The 23,975-nt window shown below is 34.7% G+C and overlaps 1 protein-coding gene across 2 annotated transcripts in view; it reads right to left on the reverse strand.

Annotated features, from left to right (window-relative positions):
- The window catches only part of ADK (adenosine kinase), a 536,287-nt gene that overhangs the window by 150,799 nt on the left and 361,513 nt on the right, over nucleotides 1-23,975 (reverse strand). For both annotated transcript variants that reach the window (XM_040242473.1, XM_040242472.1), the window contains exon 7: nucleotides 12,536-12,706. In XM_040242473.1, the coding sequence (XP_040098407.1) occupies nucleotides 12,536-12,706 (171 nt within the window). The remainder of the gene's footprint in view (nucleotides 1-12,535; nucleotides 12,707-23,975) is intronic.

The raw sequence follows: 23,975 nt of genomic DNA on the forward strand, positions 1-23,975 counted from the left end.
GTTTTTGGCTGCACATCACTGACATAATATGACTTAAGAGCTGGTAAGCCACAACAAAAAAAACTACAACAAAAAGTGCAGAGCTGTGTTTATTGTTTTATAATTCATTGATTAATAAAATATTTTTTTAAGTTAAATCATCACTTACAAAAGAGAGTCATTTCAATCTTCCTGGTCTGCACTAGAGATTTTTAATATACTGAATCCTCTGTAGGATCAATAGGTTTAAAATGGATTTCCCTGCAAGAAAATGTACAGTGTGGGAATATTGCCAGCAAAAGGATGGATAAAACAGTAACACATAATCTTTATAAATAGAAATCATCTGTAAGATTCAAAACACTAGGTCTATGAGGAGGAGTTTTATCTAAAATGTAGCATTCATAACATCTATGAAATAATTAAACTGAATTCTTCTGCCCAATTTTCTACCTGTATTTCATTATTTAAATTCTATCTTAAAGCACACTGTATCGGTAATGTGACGTTTCACTGTGGAATTAAGTGGTAACTCTTGACAAAGCAGTTATTATCATGAGATAATTGACCTTATTTGAGAGTTAAGTATCCTGAAGCAAAGTTGAGGGTACTTAATCCTGGCAGGTTAATTATCCAGTGATTAGAGAGACTTGAAAGGTATTATTCTTAAGAACACTTTGCAAGATGACACTATTTAAAAAAAAAAAAAACCACCTTAATTTAATAAAAATGAAAACAAGAAGAAAAATCAAGTTCTTTAGTCATGTACTGCTAGATAATGACTACAAAGCAGACTGCATTAGCAGGTATCAATGAATATAATTACCTGCATGCAAAATGTCCTTCATTAAGCTGATTACATGTGACTCTAGGTAACAAATGGTTGTGGCTGAGGGAAATGCTTTAAACTTTGAAGACATCAGAAACAAATTAAAATACAAACATTTAAATAATTTACATTTTAAAACTATCTTAACAAGAACAACTAATAAATTCAGGTGTGCAGTTTAAAAGTACAAAATGCAATTTAACAGATTATCAATATTTTTAATTAAGGTACCATAGAAATTTGTTGCTATGAATTTCTAAAAGTAAATCACACAAATCAAAATTACAATGAGATAATGAGATGCTACATTCCACCAATAGGATGCTACTGCAAAAAAAAAAAGAAAAAGGAAAATAACAAGTGCTAGCAAATGGCAACCCCCTCCAGTGTTCTTGCCTGGAGAATCCCAGGGATGGGGGAGCCTGGTGGGCTGCCGTCTATGGGGTCACACAGAGTCGGACACGACTGAAGTGACTTAGCAGCAGCAGCAGCAGCAGCAAGGTTGTAGAGAAACAATAACCTTTGTGCATTGCTGGTGGGTATGTAAAACAGTGTACCTACTGGGAAAAACAATTTGGTGGTTCCTCAAAAACTTAAAAGGAGAATTATTAGCATATGACCTAGAAATTCCACTTCCACATATCCAAAAAACCTGAAAGCAGGGACTTGAATAGATACTTGTATACCAGCGTTCACAGCAGTATTATTAACAAAAGTCAAAAGGTAAAAACAAGCTGAATATCCATCAACAGATGAATAAATAGACAAAGGGGAAACTCTGATACAACACTGATGAACTTTGAAAATATTATGTTAAATGAAATAAGCTGGACAGACAACTATGGTATGATCCCACTTTGTGAGGTACCTAGAGTAGTCAAATTCATAGAGAAAGACAGTAGAAATGTGATAACCCAACACTGGCAGAAAAGAGGAATTAGCAGTTATTGTTTAATGAGTACAAAGCTACTGTATTGAAAAGATGGAAAAAGTTCTGGATAGTGACGATGATTGCACACCACTGTCAGTGTTCTTAAAGTCAATGAATTATACACTCAAAAGCAGTAAATTTGTTATGCATTTTTAACCATGATAGAAGAAAGAAAAAAGTCACATCAGTTAATACTTTATACTTTCTTTTTATCATATTAATGGAGCCCTGGTATTTCTGTGATCACTTTTACTTTGTTTCAGAATGAGCTCAACCAAATATTTTCAGATATCCCTTAGAGAAGAATATTCTTGTCTCAGGGCATATCAAACAGAGAAAAGAAATAGTAGAGGTAAAAGAAGGGGGAAAATCTAGCTTATAAAGAATTATAGTCGAGCCTGTTAACAATGAAAAAGACTATCGAAAGTTAATGTTTGGGACTGTAATATTCTAGATTTCAGAACAAGGACTTGCTGATTTATAGCAAAACTGGTCAGTGTTACTGAATACAGAATGTTAGATTCATTAGAAAATGAATCCGTGGTTTTTGAAAAAAACATTCTTAGGTTATAAGAAATAATTTAAAAGATCACCTAATATTTCTATATAAATCCCTCACTTTACCTATCAGGAGAGGAAAGAACAGTGGCTGGCTAATCAGCAAATTGATTAAATTTAAAATTTTTAATTGAAAAAATCTATAAACATTTTCTTAATATATAAAAATACACCATTTGTTAATATTTAAAGTAGGGTCAAGGATTTCAGTGTATATATGCTGACTGATATTCCAGATTTTACCTTACAGAATCAGATCCACAATTCTTAGTTCATGAATTCCACTTTCAGTTTCTTTAAAGCAGAATCAAAACTTGAAGACTTCTATGAAACACCCTTGAATGCAGATATTTATGGGTTCTTCGTCCTTTACTCTTTGAAACTTTGCATGCTCACACCTAATTCAAGAAGCTTTTTAAAAATTATTAATTTAGTTTTGGCGCCACAGGCTCTGTTCCTGTGTGCTGGCTTTCTCTAGATCTGGTATGGGCTTCTCTTGTTTCAGAGCAAAGGCTAGAGGTATATGAGCTTCAGCAGTTGCAGCAAGTGAGCTCAGTAGTTGTGGTACATGGGCTTAGCTGCCCAGTGGCTTATGGAATCTTCCTGGACCAGCAATCAAACATTGGCAGGTGGATTAACTACTGGACCACCAGGGAAGTCCTCAAGAACAAATTTTTAAAGCAATTTGTCTTTATTGAGTTTTGTACCTGAACTTAATTCATTAAACTAATTCACATTCAAATCATGAACTCCTTATTGCCAAATTCAGACTTAAATTGAAGAAAGTGGGGAAAACCAGTAGACCATTCAGGTATGACCTAAATCAAATCCCTTATGACTATACCATGGAAGTGAGAAATAGATTTAGGGGACTAGATCTGATAGACAGTGTGTCTGATGAACTACGGACAGAGGTTTGTGACACTGTATAGGAGACAGGAATCAAGACCATCCCCCTAAAAAAGAAATGCAAACAAGCAACATGGCTGTCTGAGGAGGCCTTACAAATAGCTGTGAAAAGAAGAGACGCAAAAAGCAAAGGAGAAAAGGAAAGATATACCCATTGGAATGCAGAGTTCCAAAGAATAGCAAGGAAAGATAAGAAAGCCTTCCTCAGTGATCAATGCAAAGAAATAGAGGAAAACAATGGAATGGGAAAGACTAGAGATCTCAGCAGCAGCAGCAGAGATCTCTTTAAGAAAATAAGAGATACCAAGGGAACATTTCATTCAAAGATGGGCTCAATAATATTTAACTTATAAGCAGCGTACATCATGAGAAATGCTGGGCTGGAGGAAGCACAGTGGCTGACTTTATTTTTGGGGCTGAAAAATCACTGCAGATGGTGATTGCAGCCATGAAATTAAAAGATGCTTACTCCTTGGAAGGAAAGTTATGACCAATCTAGATAGCATATTCAAAAGCAGAGACATTACTTTCCCAACAAAGGTCTGTCTAGTCAAGGCTATGGTTTTTTCAGTGGTCATGTACAGATGTGAGAGTTGGACTATAAAGAAAGCTGAGTGCCGAAGAATTGATGCTTTTGAACTGTGGTGTTGGAGAAGACCCTTCAGAGTCCCTTGGACTGCAAGGAGATCCAACCAGTCCATCCTAAAGGAGATCAGTCCTGGGTGTTCATTGGAAGGACTGATGTTGAAGCTGAAACTCCAATACTTTGGCCACCTCATGTGAAGAGTTGACTCATTGGAAAAGACCCTGATGCTGGGAGGGATTGGGGGCAGGAGGGGAAGGGGACGACAGAGGATGCTGGATGGGATCACCAACTCAACGGACATGAGTTTGAGTAGACTCCAGGAGTTGGTGATGGACAGGGAGGCCTGGCGTGCTGCGATTCATGAGGTCACAAAGAGTCAGACACGACTAAGCGACTGAAATGAACTGAACTGAACTATATTTTATAACTGCATAAAAATAAAATTATTCTTTGGAACAAATAAATTGACTCTTGATCGGAAAAAAAAATTTGTAGGAAAAAGAAGCTGGTCGATCAGAAAACAGTCTCATAGCTTAACATTTTTTCCTTATTCACCTGGCACTATGTATGATGTTTTAACAGTGGAATGGAGAGTGCATGTTTTTCAAGAAAGTCAGTTAAGTGAAACTTGAGAGGCAGAGTAGCAGTACTCCAAAGGACACCTTCAACAGTACATACCAAGACCTCAATACAGCTGACCCTTGAACAAGACTGCTTGAACAGTGCAGGGTTCCACTCAGGGGCAGATTCTTTTCAACAGTAAATACTGGACCACTACTCGATATGCCTTTGCTTTGACTTGCACTTCTCTAATAATAAGAAATGTTGACCATCTTTTCATGTGTTTATTAGCCTTCTCTATGTCTTTGGAGAAATGTCTGTTTAAGTCTTCTGCCTACTTTTTGATTGAGTTGTCTGTTTTCTGGTATTGAGTTGCATGAGCTGCTTGTGTATTTCGGGGATCTTTTCTCAGTTGTTTCATTTGCTATTATTTACTCCCATTCTGAGGGTTGTCTTTTCACCTTGTTTACAGCTTTCTTTGTTGTGTAAAAGCTTTTAAATTTAATTAGGTCCCACTTGTTTATTTGTTTTTATTTCCATAATTCTAGGAGGTGGGTCACAGAGGATCCTGCTGCGATTTATGTCATAGGGTGTTCTGCCTATGTTTTCCTCTAAGAGTTTTATAGTTTCTGGTCTAAAACTTAAGCCTTTAATCCATTTCGAGTTTATTTTTGTGTACAGTGTTAGGAAGTGTTCTAAATTCATTGTTGCACATATAGCCATCCAGATAAAAACCATGTGATAATCTTAACAGATGCAGAAAAAGCTTTCAGCAAATTCAGCACCTATTTATGATTAAAAACTCTTCAAAAATGGGCAGAGGGGGACCTACCTCAACATAATAAAGGCAATGTATGATAAACCCACAGCAAACATTATTCTCAATGGTGAGACACTAAAAGCATTTCCTTTAAGATCAGGAACAAGACACTGATCCTGATCAGTGTCCACTCTTGCCATTATTATTCAGCATAGTTTTGGAAGTTCTAGCCAAGGCAGTCAGAGAAGAAAAATAAATAAAAGGAACTCAGATTGGGAAAGAAGAAGTAAAACTCTGTTTGCAGATGACACGATCTGACTATACATAAAAAAACCTAAAGATAATGTCAGAAAAGTCGTGGGATACAAAATCAATACACAGAAATCACTTGCATTCCTATAGACTACTAATAAAAAAAATCAGAAGGAGAAATTAAGGAATCAATTCCATTTACCACTGCAACAAAAAAGAATAAAATACCTAGGAATAAACTTACTTAAAAAGAGCTGTATACAGAAAACTGTAAGACACTGATGAAAGAAACCAAAGATGATATAAACAAATGGAGAGATATCCATGTATCCATGTTCTTCCAATACTGATTGGAAGAATCAATATTGTGAAAATGACAATACTACCAAAACGAATCTACAGATTCAATGCAATCCCTATTAAATTACCAATGGCATTTTTCACAGAATTAGAACAAAAAATTTCACAATTCATAAGGAAACACAAAAGACCCCAAAGAGCCAAAGCAAGCTTGAGAAAGAACGGAGCTAGAGGAATCAATCTTCCTAACTTCAGACTATACTACAAAGCTACAGTCAAGACAGTATGGTACTGGAACAAAAACAGAAAGATGGACCAAAAGAACAAGACTGAAAGCCCAGAGATAAACCCACACACCTATGGGCACCTTATCTTTGACAAAGGAGGCAAGAATATACAATGGAGAGAAGATAAGCTCTTCAATAAGGGGTGCTAGGAATCTGCCTGTTTTTAGGCAAGTGCCACATTGTGTTGACTACTGCATCTTTCTAAGTCCTGACACCATGTAGTGCAGGTCCTCTGACTTTTTTTCAATCCTGTGTGACTATTCAGTCCAATGTTTTTCCACATTAACTTTAGAATAACCTTGTTAACATCTACAAAACAAACAAAAAACCCTACTTGGATTTTAAATTAAATTATGGTGAATCCATAGACCCATTTGAGAACTGACATCTTCACAACTGACTCTTAAAATCCACAAAGAGACCTTCCCTCTCCACTTACTTAGCTCTTTAATTTTTCTGAACAATATTTTGTAGTAACTGGTACACAGGTGTTACATATCTTTTAATTTATCCCAAAGTATGTTATACATCTTTTTGGTAATGAAAATAGTGATTAAAAATTTCTATTTCTGACTGTTTGCTGTTACTATATAGAAACATAGCTGCTATTTGTGTGTTTATCTTATATCCCACAACCTTGCTGAACTCATTTTTATTTCTAAAATCTCTTTGTAGATTTCATAGGATTTCTATAAAGACAAGCATTATGTTTAATAATAGAGATAATTTTTTCCTTTCTTTCTAATCTGGATGTTTTTCATATGTTATTAGCATTGGCTAAAACATATATGACAATGTTGAATAGAAGTGGAGAGAGCAAACATCCTCACTTTGTCTCTGATATTAGAGAAAAGTACTCAGTTTTTAATCATTTAAGTATGATGTTAGCTGTATATTTTTTGCGAATGTTTCATATTGAGTTGAAGAAGGTCCCTTCTAAGTACTATGAGGGCTTTTTATCAGGGATGGATGTTGGATTTTGACATATCTTTTTTTATGTATTTATTAAGATGGTAATGCTTTTTATTTTTTACTAAGTTGAATTATATTGATCAGTAAATCAACTGAATACTCCTGGTCACAATGAAGTATCCTTTTTATGTATTATTGGATTGGGTTTTCTAAAATTGGGGTGGGGTGCCAATCTCAAAATCCAAATCCATTCTAGTAAAAAGCCCTCAGTATTCTGAATATGAATAGAAGGAAACTTCATACCAATACAGGAGACCATATGCATGTTGGGATAATATTGTTATAAGGGACAAAAGAAGACATATTTTAGACTAATTTTGCCCCAGAGATGTTCTAAGTACTCTATCTAAAGCCCATGAATTATGATAAGGGTCTCTATTCTAGCTAGTAAAATAAGGGTAGTTACAGGCTCTCTGTGCACTCTGAAGATTATGCCCTAGGATCTTCTCAAGTGTTGGTTTTTTTCCTCAGCCTTCATTAGTTTCCTCATAGCTGATCAGTACTCAGGCTCAAAGACTTGGGTGGGACTCCGCAAATCTCCTGTGTTCTTTGTCTATGTAGCTCTTTCCTTTCTGGTACTATGAATTGCAAACTTGCTGGCTAGCTGTTAGATTTCCCAAACTTGCAGCTCCATTTCCTCAACTGAAAGAGACTGTTGAATTCTACGTGGGTTCTCCTCTGCAATGAACTGGGAACCTTCTCCAAGTGGTAAGCTGGGTTAATCAAAGGGCACACATTCTATGAAAAAAAAAAAAACGGCACTAGGTAGAAAATAAGAGCCAAGCGTATTTAGTTTTGGCTAGATATTGGCATTTTGAGAATTTATATTAAACACAGTAGATTTGGGGGAGAGGTTTGAGGGATAAAGAGGTAGGGGGAAGGACAAAGCACTCCTGAATACATACCCTCAGAAATATATTTCACACTTCATTGCAATTTATAAGTTAGATGTCCCCTTTCTTCCCTAGAGAACTGAAGATAGTTTATTATTACTAGAATATTTGAGGAAAACAAAGAAAGATGAGATCAAAGAGATAAACCTTATAATACCATATTTTTTATAATCAAATATGATATCATTTTTATTTATCCTTATTAAATTTCATCACTTAACTGGTATTTCTAATCTATTAAAATTATTGGAAGTCTCATTTTGACATTCAATTTATTTGATAATTTATTAACATGTTCCATTATTTGCATTATCTATATCTGCATTATCCACAAACACGTTTATCTGAATCACTTATAGTTTTACCTGAGCAAAGCATATCAGTATTAATTTGTCAGAAGAATTTTTTGAGACTGGTTCAATAATTATCAAATATATCAAACTGCACTATATCCAATATTCATTTTTCTATAATCCATATTATGACAAATCATCTCAAATATACTATATACATCACTGCTTACTGGACTGTCATAACAAGTACTACATATCTACTGAAATGAATTCATATGAATAGCAATCATATCAGAAAAGTTAAAGTCATCCTGACATGATTTGGAGTTCTGTTGTTGTGTTGTTACGTTGTTGTGTTTGGCCCTTTGCGACCCCATCGACTAGAGCTTGCCAGGTTCCTCTGTCCATGGGATTTTCCAGGCAAGAATACTGGAGTGGGTTGCCATTTTCTTCTCCAGAAAATCTTCCCAACCCAGGAATCAAGCCTGCATCTCCTGCATTGCAGGCAGATTATTTACTATTGAGCAACCAGGGAAGCCCTTTTGGAGCCATGTAGTAGCTTGTAATTTGACTACTTTCTCTTCTAGGTAAGGAAAAATAATTTCCCTAATAAGCTATACTAAGTTCTAGTCAAACTTTAAAGTTTACTGATTTGTAGAATCAATTTTTAAAACTGTGATAAAATGTACATAATGTAGTAAAATTTTACCATTTAAACAATTTTAAGTGTTAAATTAACTGACATTATATTCACAATGTTCTGCTATCATCTCCACTATCAGTGCTCAGCCTTCTTCACAGTCCAACTCTCACATCCATACATGACTACAGGAAAAACCATAGCCTTGACTAGACGGACCTTAGTCGGCAAAGTAACGTCTCTGCTTTTCAATATGCTATCCAGGTTGGTCATAACTTTTCTTCCAAAGAGGAAGTGTCTTTTAATTTCATGGCTGCAGTCACCATCTGCAGTGATTTTGGAGCCCCCCAAAATAAAGGCTGACACTGTTTCCACTGTTTCCCCATCTATTTCCCATGAAGTGATGGGACCGGATGCCATGATCTTCGTTTTCTGAATGTTGAGCTTTAAGCCAACTTTTTCACTCTCCTCTTTCATCAAGAGGCTTTTTAGTTCCTCTTCACTTTCTGCCATAAGGGTCTGCTTGTATAGGTAGGGCTAATTTCACTTAACATAAGTGTCTTCAAGGTTCATTCAGATTTTATCATGTATCAGGTAAAAGATTTTATTTATTTATTCTGTATTTTACCAGAATCCATTCCTTCTAAAGACTGAATAGTATTCCACTGTATTTATTTATTTTTTTATTTATTCCCTTTTTCTTTCCACTGTATTTAATATATCACATTTATCTATTCATCCATTGAAAAACATCTGCTTTGCTTCCAACTTGTGGCTGCTGTGAACAATGCTGATAAACACTGGTGTAAAAGCATTTGAATCCCTGCTTTGAAGTTGTTTTTTTTTTTTTTAATACCTATAAGTTGGGTCATAATGTAATAGTAAAAACAAAAAATATGGCATCTGGTCCCATCACTTCATGGCAAATAGACAGGGAAACAATGCAAACAGTGACAGGCTACTTTCTTGTGCTCCAAATCACTGTGGATGGTGACTGCAGTCATGAAATGAAAAGACATTTGCTCGCCAGAAGAAAAGCAATGACAAACCTAGACAGCATATTAAAAAGCAGAGACAGTGCTTTGTTTACTTTGCCTACAAAGGTCTATCTAGTCAAAGCTATGGTTTTTCCAGTAGTCATGTATGGATGTGATAGCTAGACAATAAAAAAGGCTGAGCGCTGAAGAACTGATGCCTTCGAACTGTGATGCTGGAGAAGACTTTTGAGAGTCCCCTGGACAGCAAGGAGATCAAACCAGTCAGTCCTAAAGGAAATCAACCCTGAGTATTCATTAGAAGGACTGAGGCTGAAGCTGAAGCTCCAATACTTTGGCTACCTGATGCGAAGAGCCAAGTCATTGGAAAAGACCCTGATGCTGGGAAAGACCGAAGGCAGGAGAGGACAACAGAGGATGAGATGGCTGGGTGGCATCACCGACTCAATGGACATGAGTCTGAGTGAACTCCAGGAGATGGTGACGGACAGGGAAGCCTGGCATGCTGTACTCCATGAGGTCACAAAGGGTTGGACATGACTGGGTGACTGAACAACAACAACGGTGATAATCCGCTCAACTTTTCGAGGAGCATCGCTCAACTTTTCGAGGAGCATCAAGTCGCTTTTCACAGCAGCCGCATCATCCACATTCCCAGCAACTATGCACGAGGGTTTCTATTTCTCAACATTCTTGACAATACTTGTTATTTTCCATTTTTTGACAACAGCCATCCAAAAGGGTGCCAAGTAGTATCTCATTTTGGTTTTATATGCATTTCTCTAACGATGAGTGATGGTGAGCATCTTTTCAGGTGTGCTTACTGCCAGTCTGTATGTCTTCTCTGAAGAAATGTTTAAGTCCTTTGATCATTTTTAAATTGGATTGTTTCCTGTGTTGAGATATATTTGAGTTGTTGAGATATACATTCTGGACATTAATCCCTTATCAGATGTATTTATTTTCTTCCATCCGTGGGTTGTCTTTCACTTTCCTGATAGTGTCCTTTGATGCACAAAAGTTTTTAATTTTAATGAAGTCCAATTACTTTTTTTGTTGATTGCACCTTTGAAGTTTTTTTAAACAATAAAGAACATTTTGATATTATCAGCATTTTCTGCAAAACTAATCATTCTTAGGCCTCTATTCTTTTTTATTCTCCTATGTCTCAGCCAAATTTTCAGCACTGCTCCTTCATTCTATAAATGCTTTCCATCATTTTTACATATGTTTTACAAATGTGAGCTCCTATTAAACAGTTTTCTGTGTGTTCTCCAATGCTTTTTATTTTTGTTAAGGCTCCTCTTCATTTTCCTTTTAATTAAGGTCATTTGAGATTCTAAAGTCATAACTGAATTTTTGCTGGTATTCAATCCTCTCAAGTTTTCTTTACTTTCCAAATCTCATTCTTTAGAATGACATTTATCTTTTTTAAAACTTTTAAAGTTTATCTTCTTAAAGTCTAAGTATTGCCATTCTACTGTTTCTGACTATAAAGGACTCTGGATTCAAGTATCAATTTCTCCCAAGCATGCTCAGACTACTATACTAATGACCAATTCTTTAACGTTATTTAAAGAGTCTAGAATAGCACTTTTCTTAAGAGCTTCCTGTACCTAGAAAATAACATTGACAATACGGAAAATCTAAAACACAGATTTCAGTCAAATGAGACCTCTAGCAGATACCTAGGAGATCAAGGTTTTTACCACTATGTCTTGCCATTATGTCAGTCTGTTAATCATTAAGAATGTAGCATGTCCTTCAATTGGTTAAGGGCTCTTAGAAGATATTCGCACCATATGATTTCCACACCAATAACCCACAAGTTACTTCCAGGTCAAATTTTATGTTATTCTAGGCAGACAATATAGTTATTTTATTTAGATATAAAATTGGTGAATATAATCAAACTAAGTTAGAATCATAGAATCTGAATCAGAATGGACTTCTGAGGTAATTCATACAACTTCACACATTCATAAAAGGAAGATATAGCAAAAGTCTCCTTTTTTCTATTTCAAGGATTTTTACAAGTATTTATGGATTTTTATAGTCTACAGGTAAGACAGAAGGTATGAATATTAAATAAGAAAAAAAATTTGTTTTCACTAAATTGGAATGAAAGAAATTATAATCTTGATAAAAAAATAAAAGCTGTACAATTTAAATGAAATTTCCTTTTATCACCTTCAAATATAACAGACAATATTAGCAAAAAATAATACTATAAATAAACACATTTGACTACAAATTATAATATACAACCATATAGTCATAATTTATTAAACTGACTCAAGACCTTGAAAATGTACTTAACCTCATAAAACATTTATTTCAGCTACATATCACTTATCTTAATCCATGAAAATATCAAACAAAAACATGATTTTACAGGTCAGAAAACAGTTTATGTTAAGGGCTAAGGATTAGGGGAAGGCTTGACTGACAAAGAAGATGAAAATATTTTTTACCTTGCTTATGCTTACAAGTCATGTAACAGGTATACATTTGCAAAAGCTCACAGGAATGTTATAGGAGCTCATACGAGTGATTATAAACCTGAACAACCAAATTTTTAAAAAGACTAATTGCTTATTATGTAAGGAATTAGTATATTCCAAAGGAAATACTGAAAATAATGAATTATAGTGGACCAAACTGAGGCCATTTTACTGTGTAATTCTCAAGTGTACTTCTGCAGTTATTTAAGTTTTTATTTATGTATTTCTAAACACATACACAAACAGAAACCAAAAGCAAGGTACTTTTATTTAAAAAATTACTCACCACCTCATTTCCAAAAAGTATGTCAACAAAAGGCATAACTTTCATCAATGATTCCTTGTAGAACTGACTAATAAATGGTGCAGACAGATTCAAAGTAAAAATTCTGTTGTTTTCAGAAGCATGGCGAGCCACTTTTAAAACTGACTCTGGAGAAACTGTGAGGAAAAAACCCTGGGTAAAGAAAAAAAAGGAGAAATTAGAAATGCTATCTCCACAGAATCATTCTCAGGGAAGATACAAGAAATCTATACAAAATACAGATGAATCACAAGCTGGAATCAAGACTGCAAGGAGAAATATCAACAACCTCACATATGCAGATGATATCACTCTGATGGCAGAAACTGAAAAGGAACTCAAGAGCCTCTTGATGAGGGTGAAAGAGGAGAGTGAAAAAGCTGGCTTAAAACTCAACATTCAACTGATGACACTTAATAGCAAGTAACAGATTTTTTGTCCTTGGCTCCAAAATCACTGTGGACAGTGATTGCAGCCTTGAAATTAAAAGACGCTCCTTGGAAGGAAAGTTATGACAAACTTGGACAGCATATTAAAAACAAGAGATATCACTTTGTCAACAAAAGTCTATATAGTCCAAGCTACGGTTTTTTCAGTAGTCATGAATAGATCTGAGAGTTGGACCATAGACAAGGCTGAGCGCCAAAGAACGGATGCTTTCAAATTGTGGTGCTAGAGAAGACTCGTGAGAGTCCCATAGAATGCAAGGAGATCAAATCAGTTAATCCTAAAGGTAATTAATCTTGAACATTCATTGGAAGGACTAATGTTCAAGCTGAAGCTTGAATACTTTGGCCACCTTATGTGAAGAGCTGATTCACTGGAAAAGACAGACCCTGATGCTGGGAAAGACTGAAGGAAAAAGGAGAAAGGTTGGCAGAGGATGAAATGGTTAGGCAGCATTACCAACTTATTGGACATTAATCTAAGCAAACTCCACAAGACAGTGAAGGACAGGGGAGCCTGGCATGCTGCAGCCCACGGGGGTCACAAAGAATTGGACATGACTGAGCAACTTAACAACACCAACAACATACATAATACAAAAGCCTCTACAAGTGAAAGTGAAACTGAGAGTCGCTCAGTTGTGTCTGACTCTTTGCAACCCCATGGACTATACAGTCCTGGAATTCTCTAGGCCAAACTACCAGAGTGGGTAGATGTTCCCTTCTACGCAACCCAGGGATTGAACCCAGGTCTGCCTTACTGCAGGCGAATTTTTTTACCAGCTGAGCCACAAGGGAAGCCCAGCCTCTACAATGTAAACCTTAAAAATGCAATTATAAAATGCAAAGCAGGAAACTATAGTATTTGATCAGGAGAAAAGTTTATCATCTGAGTATCGTATGCTTATTATGTGCCATTTCATTACAGAAGAGTTTTGGAGAAGGCGATGGCAACCCACTCCAGTACTCTTGCCTGGAAAATCCCACGGACAGAGGAGTCTGGTAGGCTGCAATCCGTGGGGTCGCGAAGAGTCGGACACGACTGAGCGACTTCACTTTCACTTTTCACTTTTATGCAATGGAGAAAGAAATGGCAACCCACTCCAGTGTTCTTGCCTGGAGAATCCCAGGGACGGGGGAAGCTGGTGGGCTGCCGTCTATGGGGTCGCACAGAGTCAGACACGACTGAAGCGACTTAGCAGCAGCAGCAGCAACCTTAAGTTACAAAAGAGCTATTGAAATGCTCACTTATAATTGAGAGACTAACTACGTCCCTCTTGCAAACTCAAAAAGTTTAAAGAGAAAATAAGATTTTGAACATTAAAAAATCAACTTTCTGGCAGAAGTCATGTGTATTGGGGTATATTTTTGAAGGGTATCTTTCCCTTAAAAATCTTGAAGTATTTAGAGAGAACTTTATAATTATCTCTTATTAAAGTATTGCTAATCAAATTATAAGAAATATGTTCTCCAATCAAAATAACACAAAACTTTCTCATCATTTAAAATTCTAATGCATTCATTCTTTACCAATAGTCAACTGTTTAGAAAGGTAACATCATTTATTATTAGGTAATATCATTTAATCTTTTCATCTTCATTTTTTAAGCAAATACCATGTCACTTGCGAACTACGAGCATTTAAGCTGCTTTGCTATTTTTGTCACTTGGAGAAATAAGATGAACAGTGTATATAGCATCTTGTCTCCATAGTAATATGGATGTATTTGCTCTTTAGTCTTTCATTTAATGAGGAGAGTTTAAAACTCTCCCCTCCTCCTAATTCTCCCCAAACTGTTTCAGCATGAAATAAAAACCTCCCAGAGTTAGCACTCTGCCAGCTGTGGATTAACCACAGACAGCCATAGAATGGTCTACATAAATAGTAACCTGGTCAAATAATTAGGCTTCTCACCAACTTCAGACTGAAAATTTGATCTGTGCTAAAATACATCTGATTGTAATTTAAGGTACAGAACAGTATGCCCCTGGAGTCTAAATTTGGCCTCATTCCAAATGTGTATATGTTGTATGTGTGTTTAACTTTAAAATGCAACATAAGAGCATGTGATGTGGACAGCAGAACTTCCATTTTGTCAATTTTACAAAGAATATACAAAAAAAGGTCAGTTTTTAATTGAGGCAAATTCATAATTTAAATAATTCCATTTTTAATTGTTTCTTGTTTCTCTTTAAGTAAATATTAGTATTCGAGCAACTATGGATTTGTGCTCTGTTAGAGTGCAAAGACCTAAAATTGATGCCAACCATAATTTTTCTTTCTTGATTTATATCCATTGCTAAGCCACATGTTTCAGAGTATAGTATCACCAAAAATAAAAACAGTGCCAGTATAAATTTTTTTTCAAGTAACAGGTTTTTAATAAAAATAGACCAATAGTTTAGAGAGCTATAGTTTAGAAAAACACTCTATAGAATCAACAAAACTTTTGTAATATTCTAATTAGGAATTTCAGTCAGCACAAGTTAGCCCTGCTACTCTTTGGCCATAAGAACAATGAAAAGCAAGGTAGATCCTAACTCTTAGAGACTGGCTAATATTAATCAGAATTGAGGGTGAAGTGAGACAATTTTATCCATTAAAATGAAAACTGAAGCAGAACAAAAAGGCAGGAGGAAAAGGAATGGGGAAAGCCTAAGGCAGAGCCAAAGAACGATTTTTTATCAGAGGCAGACATAAAATTTGGAAATCCCAAGTATGCAGATTTGTCAGTCAGCCACTCTGAGGATTTCTCAGGGTAGCTTAAATATGGGGGAGTATAAGGAACTGAAATGTTTAAAATACTAAAAGAAAAGAAAAGAAACTGCTCATTTAAAATCACATCAAAAATAACATACCTACAAATAAACTTAATCAAGGAGGTGAAAAAGCTATACTCTGAAAACTATAAAACACTGATGAAGGAAAATGAAAGATAATATACACACAATAAAGGAAAGATATTCCATGTTCATGGAATAGAAGAATTAAAATGATTAAAATGTCCACATCACTAAAAGCAATCTATAGATTCATTGCAATCTTGATCAGATAACTCAAAGCATCTTGTACAGAGCAAGAACAAATAATCCTAAAATTTACATGGAATTATAAAAGACCCCAAATTGGCAAAGCAATCTTGAGAAAGAAGAAGAGAGCTGGAAGAATCATGTTCCCTGACTTCAGATTATACTACAAAGCTACAGTCATTAAAACTATATAGTACTGGCACAGAAAGAGAAACACAGATCAACGGAAAGGAATAGAGGGCCCCAAAGAAACTCATGCATTGTGTTTAATTAATCTATGAGAAAGGAGGCAAGGATAAACAATGGAGAAAAGACAGTCTTTTCAATGACTGGTGCTGGCAAAATTGGACAGCTACGTGTAGAAAAAAGAAATTAGTACATACTCAAACATCATACACAAAAATACACTCAGAATGTATTAAACACCTAACACCTAAACGTAAGACTGGATGCCATAAAACTAGAGAAAAACAGAGGTGAAATACTCTGACAGATATTACAATTTTGGGGGAAGCTGTCTCCTAAAGCAAAGGAAATAAAAGCAAAACTAAACAAATGGAATTTAATTAAACTTAAAAGCTTTTGTACTGCAAAGGAAACCATCAACAAAATAAAAACACAATCCACAGAATGAGAGAAGTTTGTAAATAATATTACCAATAAGGAGTTAATATGCGAAATGTTATATAAACAGCCTATATACCTCAATATCAAAAATATAAACAATCCAATTAAAAAAATGGGCAGAAGATCTGAGTAGACATTTCTAAAGAAGATATACAGATGACCAATAGGTGCATGAAAAGATTCTTAATCATTCAGTTCAGTTCAGTTCAGTTGCTCAGTCGTGTCCAACTCTTTGCGACCCCATGAATCGCAGCACGCCAGGCCTCCCTGTCCATCACCAACTCCCGGAGTTCACTCAGACTCACGTTCATAGAGTCAGTGATGCCATCCAGCCATCTTGTCCTCTGTCATCCCCTTCTCCTCCTGCCCCCAATCCCTCCCAGCATCAGAGTCTTTTCCAATGAGTCAACTCTTATTCATTAGAGAAATGCACATCAAAGCCACAATGAGATATCATGTCACATCTGTCAAAAGGGCTGTCATCAAAAAGTCTATAAATAATAGATATTTGGAAAATTATGAAGTAAAAGAACAATTGAACATTGTTGGTGGGAATGGAAATTAGTACTGGCACTACATAAAACAGTATGGAAGTTCCTCAAAAAAGTAAAAGTAGAAATACCATATGATCCTGCCATTCTAGTGCTGAATATATATTCAAAGAAACCAAAAACACTAATTCAAAATGATAAAAACACTCCAAAGTTCAAAGCAGCTGAAAGCAACTAAATGTCCATGAAAAGATGAATGGATAAAAAAGATTACTCAGCCATAAACAGGAATGAAATTCTGCCACTTGCAACAATGTGAACAGACCTAGGGTGTATTATACTTCATGAAATAAGTCAGACAGAGAAAGACAGATACTTTTTATTATCACATATGAATGTAATAATTCATAGATATAAAAAGACAACTGTGATTACCAGAAGTGGGATGGGACAAGATGGCAGTGTGGCATTAAGAGATATAACCTACTATGTATAAAATAAATAGGCTGTAAATACATGCACTGTACACCACGGGAAAATGAGCCATCATTTTCTAATAATTTAAATGAAATATAAATCTATTAAAAAATATAATCAATATGTTGTACACTTGAAACTAATGTAATATTGTAAATCAACTATAGTTCAATTAAAAAATAAAATACATAGAATATAAAATCATTGTAGTAACTTAATGATGAAGAAAGGTTGCTGAAATTACTATATTAATACTGCTGATGGGAGTGTAACTGACACTTTTCCAAGAAAATAAATTGAAAATATGATGAACTATAAAATTCATATTCTTTGATGCAATAATTCTAAGAGTCTACCACAAGTAAATAATTCAAAATATGGAAAATATTCATTTAGGAATATATCAGTATACTATACATGTGACTTAAATATAAATATTCAATAATAGAGGAATAAGTAGTCAAGTAAGAATTGGCATATACACTCATTCTAACTTTGGCTATGGATCATTTAAAATGTGGCTAGTTCAAATGAAGAATTGAATTTCAAATTTTATTTAATTTTAATTTAAATTTAAGAAGCCACATGTCGATAATGAGCATATGCAATGTGGTTAGTGTGACTGTGGAACTGAATTTTTTATATAATTTTTTTGAAATTTCAAAATGGAAGGAATGAAAAATATTCTTCTATTAAATACATTTTTATTGTTTTGGTACGGTTACATTTCATTTTGACCGTTGACAATTTAGTGACTGTGCTGTGTTACAAATGTAAAACAGATACCAATTTCAAAGAAAAAAAAGGTTAAAAATATAATTAATAATTTAATATAAATATGTGTTGAAATGATAATTATTTTAGATATTTGAAGTTAAATATATTGTTAACATTATTTTACTTGTTTCTTTTTACATTTTCAATGTCTCTACTAGAAAATTTTAAATTGTGTGGGTTTTATTGTATTTCCACTGGATAATGCCATTCTAGAGAATACTTTGAAGATAATAAAAAGGATAATTATGAAACAAAGCGGCAAAGTGGAAAATGTTTATGCCACACAAGTGTTAAATGAAACATAAGCTATATAAGTAGTATATGCAAAATATGGTTATAAACTATATTACATCAGTAGGAAAAGAATCTAGTAGGGGATACTCCAAAAGCAAATATGGTCAAATTTCAGTAGAAGAATTATGGATGATTTTCATGTTTTTATTTTTCAAATTTTGGAGAAGTAGTTTGATTATTCTCTGATATAAACTCTTTAAAAGAGAGACTTCCCTGGTGGTCCAGTGGTTAACAATCTGCCTGCAGGGGACAAAGGTTTGATTTGTGGTCCAGGAAGATCCACAGGCCATGGAACAGCTAAGCCCCTGAGCCACAGTGACTGAACCTGTGCAAGCCACAACTACTGAAACTATCCCCCGCCCCTCCCCGGCCCCGGCCCAGAGCCTGTGCTCTACAGTGAGAAGCCACTGCAGTAACAAGCCTGTGCACAGCCACTGGAATAGCTCCCACTCGCCGCAATGGAAGTCTTCACATACCAATGAAGACCCAGCGCAGCCAAAAATAAATAAATAAATATTTTAGAAAAGAAAAAGAATATACAATAACATAAAAATATTTGGACAACTAGAAACCTTACCAAACGCAGACTAGCACTGATGAGGGATGGCTGAGAGTACCAGATGCTGCATCTCAAGATGTACGACTGTTGTCTGTTTTAAAGAACATAATTAGTCTGTTTTCCACACCATAACGAAAGTGCCATAGTAACACTAGTCAAGACTGGTTGAGAGAATGAATAAATAAGAAGCCAAAAAAAAAAAAAAACAAAAATCATACAGCATGTTTTCTTCCTTCTAATGGGTCCTATGTGTTCTGGCAAATCTCTTATAGAGTATAAAATGTAGTTCCTTGTAGGAGTGTGAGGATCAAGTATGAATTATTACAAAGCATAGTTCCTATATGTTTGTAAAGAAAATACTGACTTTGACTAACATTAGGATAATGTATAAATTGTTTACAATTGCAATGTTATGATATGCACTACTTTATAGCAATGACAGGAAAAGAATCACTAAAAGAAAAAAGAAAAAATATACTAGTGATGCTGTAACGCTTATGTTAACACTGACTAAATGTAATCCAACAATGGAACAGGATAATTCATCTGGTTCTTCTTGCCTTTTGGAAGCATAAATAAAATCACTCATTCCACAAATATATTAATCTTTTTCAGGATTAAAAAAACATGAACAGGTGAAAAGATGTCAGGTTTTCTTCCATATGAAATAAACACCTCCAAAAGCATGTAATAGGAGGAAGCAATAGGAGAAAGAACATGGATTTCAGGGAGATACATGCAAGGATATTTACCACAGCTTTGCTGAAAGTAAAAGGAAATGTGAAGCATTCTGAAAGTCCCTTTCTAGGGAAAAAGACACAGAAAATGTGGTGAATACATACTGTTATACAAAGATATAAAGTAATATACTAGAAACATATGCATCAGATTGCGTATAGTTCATCCTTTTATATACTGTGTACAATAAACACACACGTGCACACACCTAAAACATGATGATTCATTTTTCAAGCATGTAAGACACATATCAAACACACTGGAGTATCCATAGAGTGAAGAAGAATTAGGAGAGATCAGGAATGATAGGGAAAAATAAACTAATAAAACAGAAGCCATACCTAAGCCAAATAATAATAATGATTTGTCAAAATCTGAGATGGATTCACTCAATTCTCAGCGCCAGAGGTTAAACAAACTAGTATACTTAAACAGTTTGCCAGTCTTAGTACTTATTATGTGACCTGAGCTATGTAACCTCCCTAGGTTTATTATCTAAAAAATGGGAATACAAATGCCTATTAAGGTTGTTGTGAAAATTAAATGAATGCTTCATATAATGTCTGGCATGAAGCACGCACTCCACACATACTAACATTTTATTAATATTATTTCTGCAGTAATATTACAAAGTTTTGTTTTTCTATTAATGTTGAGTTCTATTTTATAGCTCTTTGTTATAATGCTGCTCAAAAATATGCTTTTAAACTTGAATATAGAGCTTGGTATTTCCTTTGAAATACAAATACATAAAACAAAATCCATCATTCCCTTTCCAAAAGCTCCTTGCCTCCTATCTCTCCTTGATATAATCATCCTATATCCTGCTGACAGATTAATCACACCAATCAGTCTTCTTTTACTAGTAAATTAAATCCAAATGTCTCACACCCCAGCATTCAAAGCTCTCCACAATAATATCCCAACTTTCAGAGTATATCAGCTGTAACCTCTATTACTCTACAAGGTATGTCCTTCCTTCAATCATATAGAATGAATTGCTTCCCCCAAAATAAATCTTCTCAGTCATTATGGTGTTTGTTTTTTTTTTTTTCTGTTTAAATTATCCACCCCCTCTACCTGTTAGAATTTTACCCCTCCATCAAGGTCCATTTTAAATTGAACATTCATCTCACAAAGTCATACTGCATTCCTACCAACAGATATACTCTTTCTTCTTTGAACCTCCATAATATATACTATAAAATAAATAACCAAGAGTATTTATTTTACTTAATAATTTAAACAATTTACATTTGTCTTACTTCCCTAACTTGATTGTAAACTTAAGGCTAAGAGTATTTTTTTATTTTTATGTTTGCTATAGCACAAAGCACAGTGTACAGATAATTTTAAAATATCTGATTAAATTTTATTGAGATTCTACATAAAATCCCATGTAACTGAAATGTTATTTTTTCCCATCTATTATTGTTTTAAATTTTTATCAGAGTATAGCTGATTTATAATGCTGTGTTAGTTTCAGGTGTACAATAAAGTGAACCAGTTATACACATATCCACATTCTTTCATATTCTTTCCCTATATACATAATTATAGCAGATTAAGTAGACTTTCCTGTGGTATACAGTGCATGAGAATGCATAGTTGCTCAGAGTCCAGCTCTTTGTGACCCTATATAGACTGTAGCCCGCCAAGCTACACAGTCTATGGGATTCTTCAGGCAAGAATACTGGAGTGGATTGCCATTCCCTCCTTCAGGGGATGGTACACAGTAGGTGCTGATTAATTATTTTATAGACAGTAGTGTGTATATGTCAATCTCAATCTCCAAATTTATCCTTTCCCCCTTTCCTACCTGGTATCACAAAGTTTGTTTTCTACATCTGTAACTCTATGAAATGCAGTTTTAGAAAGAGAAATAAAAGGATTGATGCATTTTCACATGCTAAAGGAAGAGTATATTTATTTTAGAGTTGGACAACTCTTTAGTTCAAAGAATCTGAACTTTCTCAGTTCACAACACCCTTAGTGAACAAACAACTTTTTCATGGTGCCCTAAGAAATACTTAACAGTTCTACTTTTGGTAATAGTCAGGTCTAAACAACAACTACTGATAATCTTAACAGTTTATTACATGGTTTGAAAAAAGAATACATATAAACTGAAAAGTTTTTCTTACTTCATTCAAAAACCAGCACAATACTTACTAATGGGATATGGTGCTTATGGGTAATGCACAACTCTTCAAGCCTTGGATTATAACTGAATAGTGCAACTCTCATTTCCTATTCTGCACTAATTTTCAGGATTAAAAAAAAAATCACAGCAACCATTCTCATAGGACATCATCCCAAAGGAATGCATCACAATCTGATGTTAGGACTATGCATTACCCCGATACAAAATACTCTACAGAACTCTTGAATATGCTGCAACAGGACCATGGAGTATCTCAGTACAGATTCTGCAAAACATGGCTTTAGTTGAAGAAAATACTGTGATAAGAATTTTTATTTGAGAGAGCGAAAGCCCTTCTTGGGCATGATTCAGAGTATTTAGAAAATGTCAATAATTTGAGACAACAGAAGTAAATCTGAGTGTAAGGGTAGAATTCTGGAGACCAAAAAAAAGAGGATTTTATAAAGAGATGGACCCTAATTAGATGATGGAAATGGGATACGCTACAATTTCATTGGTAAAATAAGGCCAAAGAAAAACTGCCTTTGGCTGAGATTCCCTAATAGCTTTGCTACCACTGATACCTAGTAAATAATTTTGTTTCTTATGCTATATAATGTTATAATCCTTCTCCATTAACTTAAACCTTCCATATAAATCAGTTCATCTCTAAAATATGCATAAATAATTTTCCAATTTCCTGCTTAATGAAGTTTGAGAATTATTAACTCTTGGTCCTCAAATCAAATGGCCTATCCATTTTATCTCTAGAAATTCTTACAACTATGCTCTTCCTCATTAATACATTAGTATTAATTTTCCACTAATACAATCCTCATTTGGCTAGTAAACATTACTGCAACAGTATCCTGTTGTGGCTAAGCTCCTTTGCTCAAAAACCTTAAATGGCTCATTTCCTAAACAATACACCTCATTTCTGACATGCCATCAAAACCAGTAAGTATGACAGGAATCTATCTTGTCTACATTTTCTCTGATGATTCACCTTCAGGAAACTTTTCTACTGACCACACAGAGCTTCTAACTAGCTTAAGTACAAACTCTATTACACTTCCCCGTATCTGCTCATATGCTGGTTTTATTTATTCATTCTGTAGAATCTATTCTTCACCTTTTACTTGGACAACAAAACTAAAGACTGGCATATGTTTTAAGTCCTAATAGTAAATATTTTAGATTTGTGATCTCTGCTGCAACCACCCAACTCTGATGTTTTAATACTAATGCAGGTATATAAAATAACACAAAAAATGAGAATGATAATGTTCCAATAAAACTTCATTCACAAGAACAGTCAGTGAGCCAAATCTGGCCCAGATGACGTATTTTGCTGACTCCTGGACTGAAGGAAAAGAAGGAAATAAAAACTACCAAGTAAAAATGCCACTGTGATAAAAAGAACATTGGAGAGAAAAATTAATAGGAAATCCAATATAGGATGATAATGAGAGGTAGCTTCCTCCTAAGAATGAACAGCATGAAGAAACTGAATGACAAAGTAACCTTAGAGAGAAGAAAACTATATACAGTTGATCCTGAACAACAAAAGTTTTAACAGCTCAGGTATACTTAACTATGGATTTTCCCCCCAAGTAATACATGTGAAAGTACGGCATGATCCCCAGTTGGTTGAATCTGTGGATGCTTATGGATGGATGTGGAGGGTGACTTTAAAGCGACACACAGGGCTTTTCTCTTTTAAAATTTTTATTCCAATATAGTTGATTATATGTGGTTTTAGAAAAGGCAGAGGAACCAGAGATCAAATTGCCAACATCCGCTGGATCATCGAAAAAGCAAGAGTTCCAGAAAAACATCT

This window comes from Oryx dammah, unplaced genomic scaffold (genome assembly GCF_014754425.2).
Source record: "Oryx dammah isolate SB20612 unplaced genomic scaffold, SCBI_Odam_1.1 HiC_scaffold_6, whole genome shotgun sequence".
Taxonomy (NCBI): Eukaryota; Metazoa; Chordata; class Mammalia; order Artiodactyla; family Bovidae; genus Oryx; species Oryx dammah.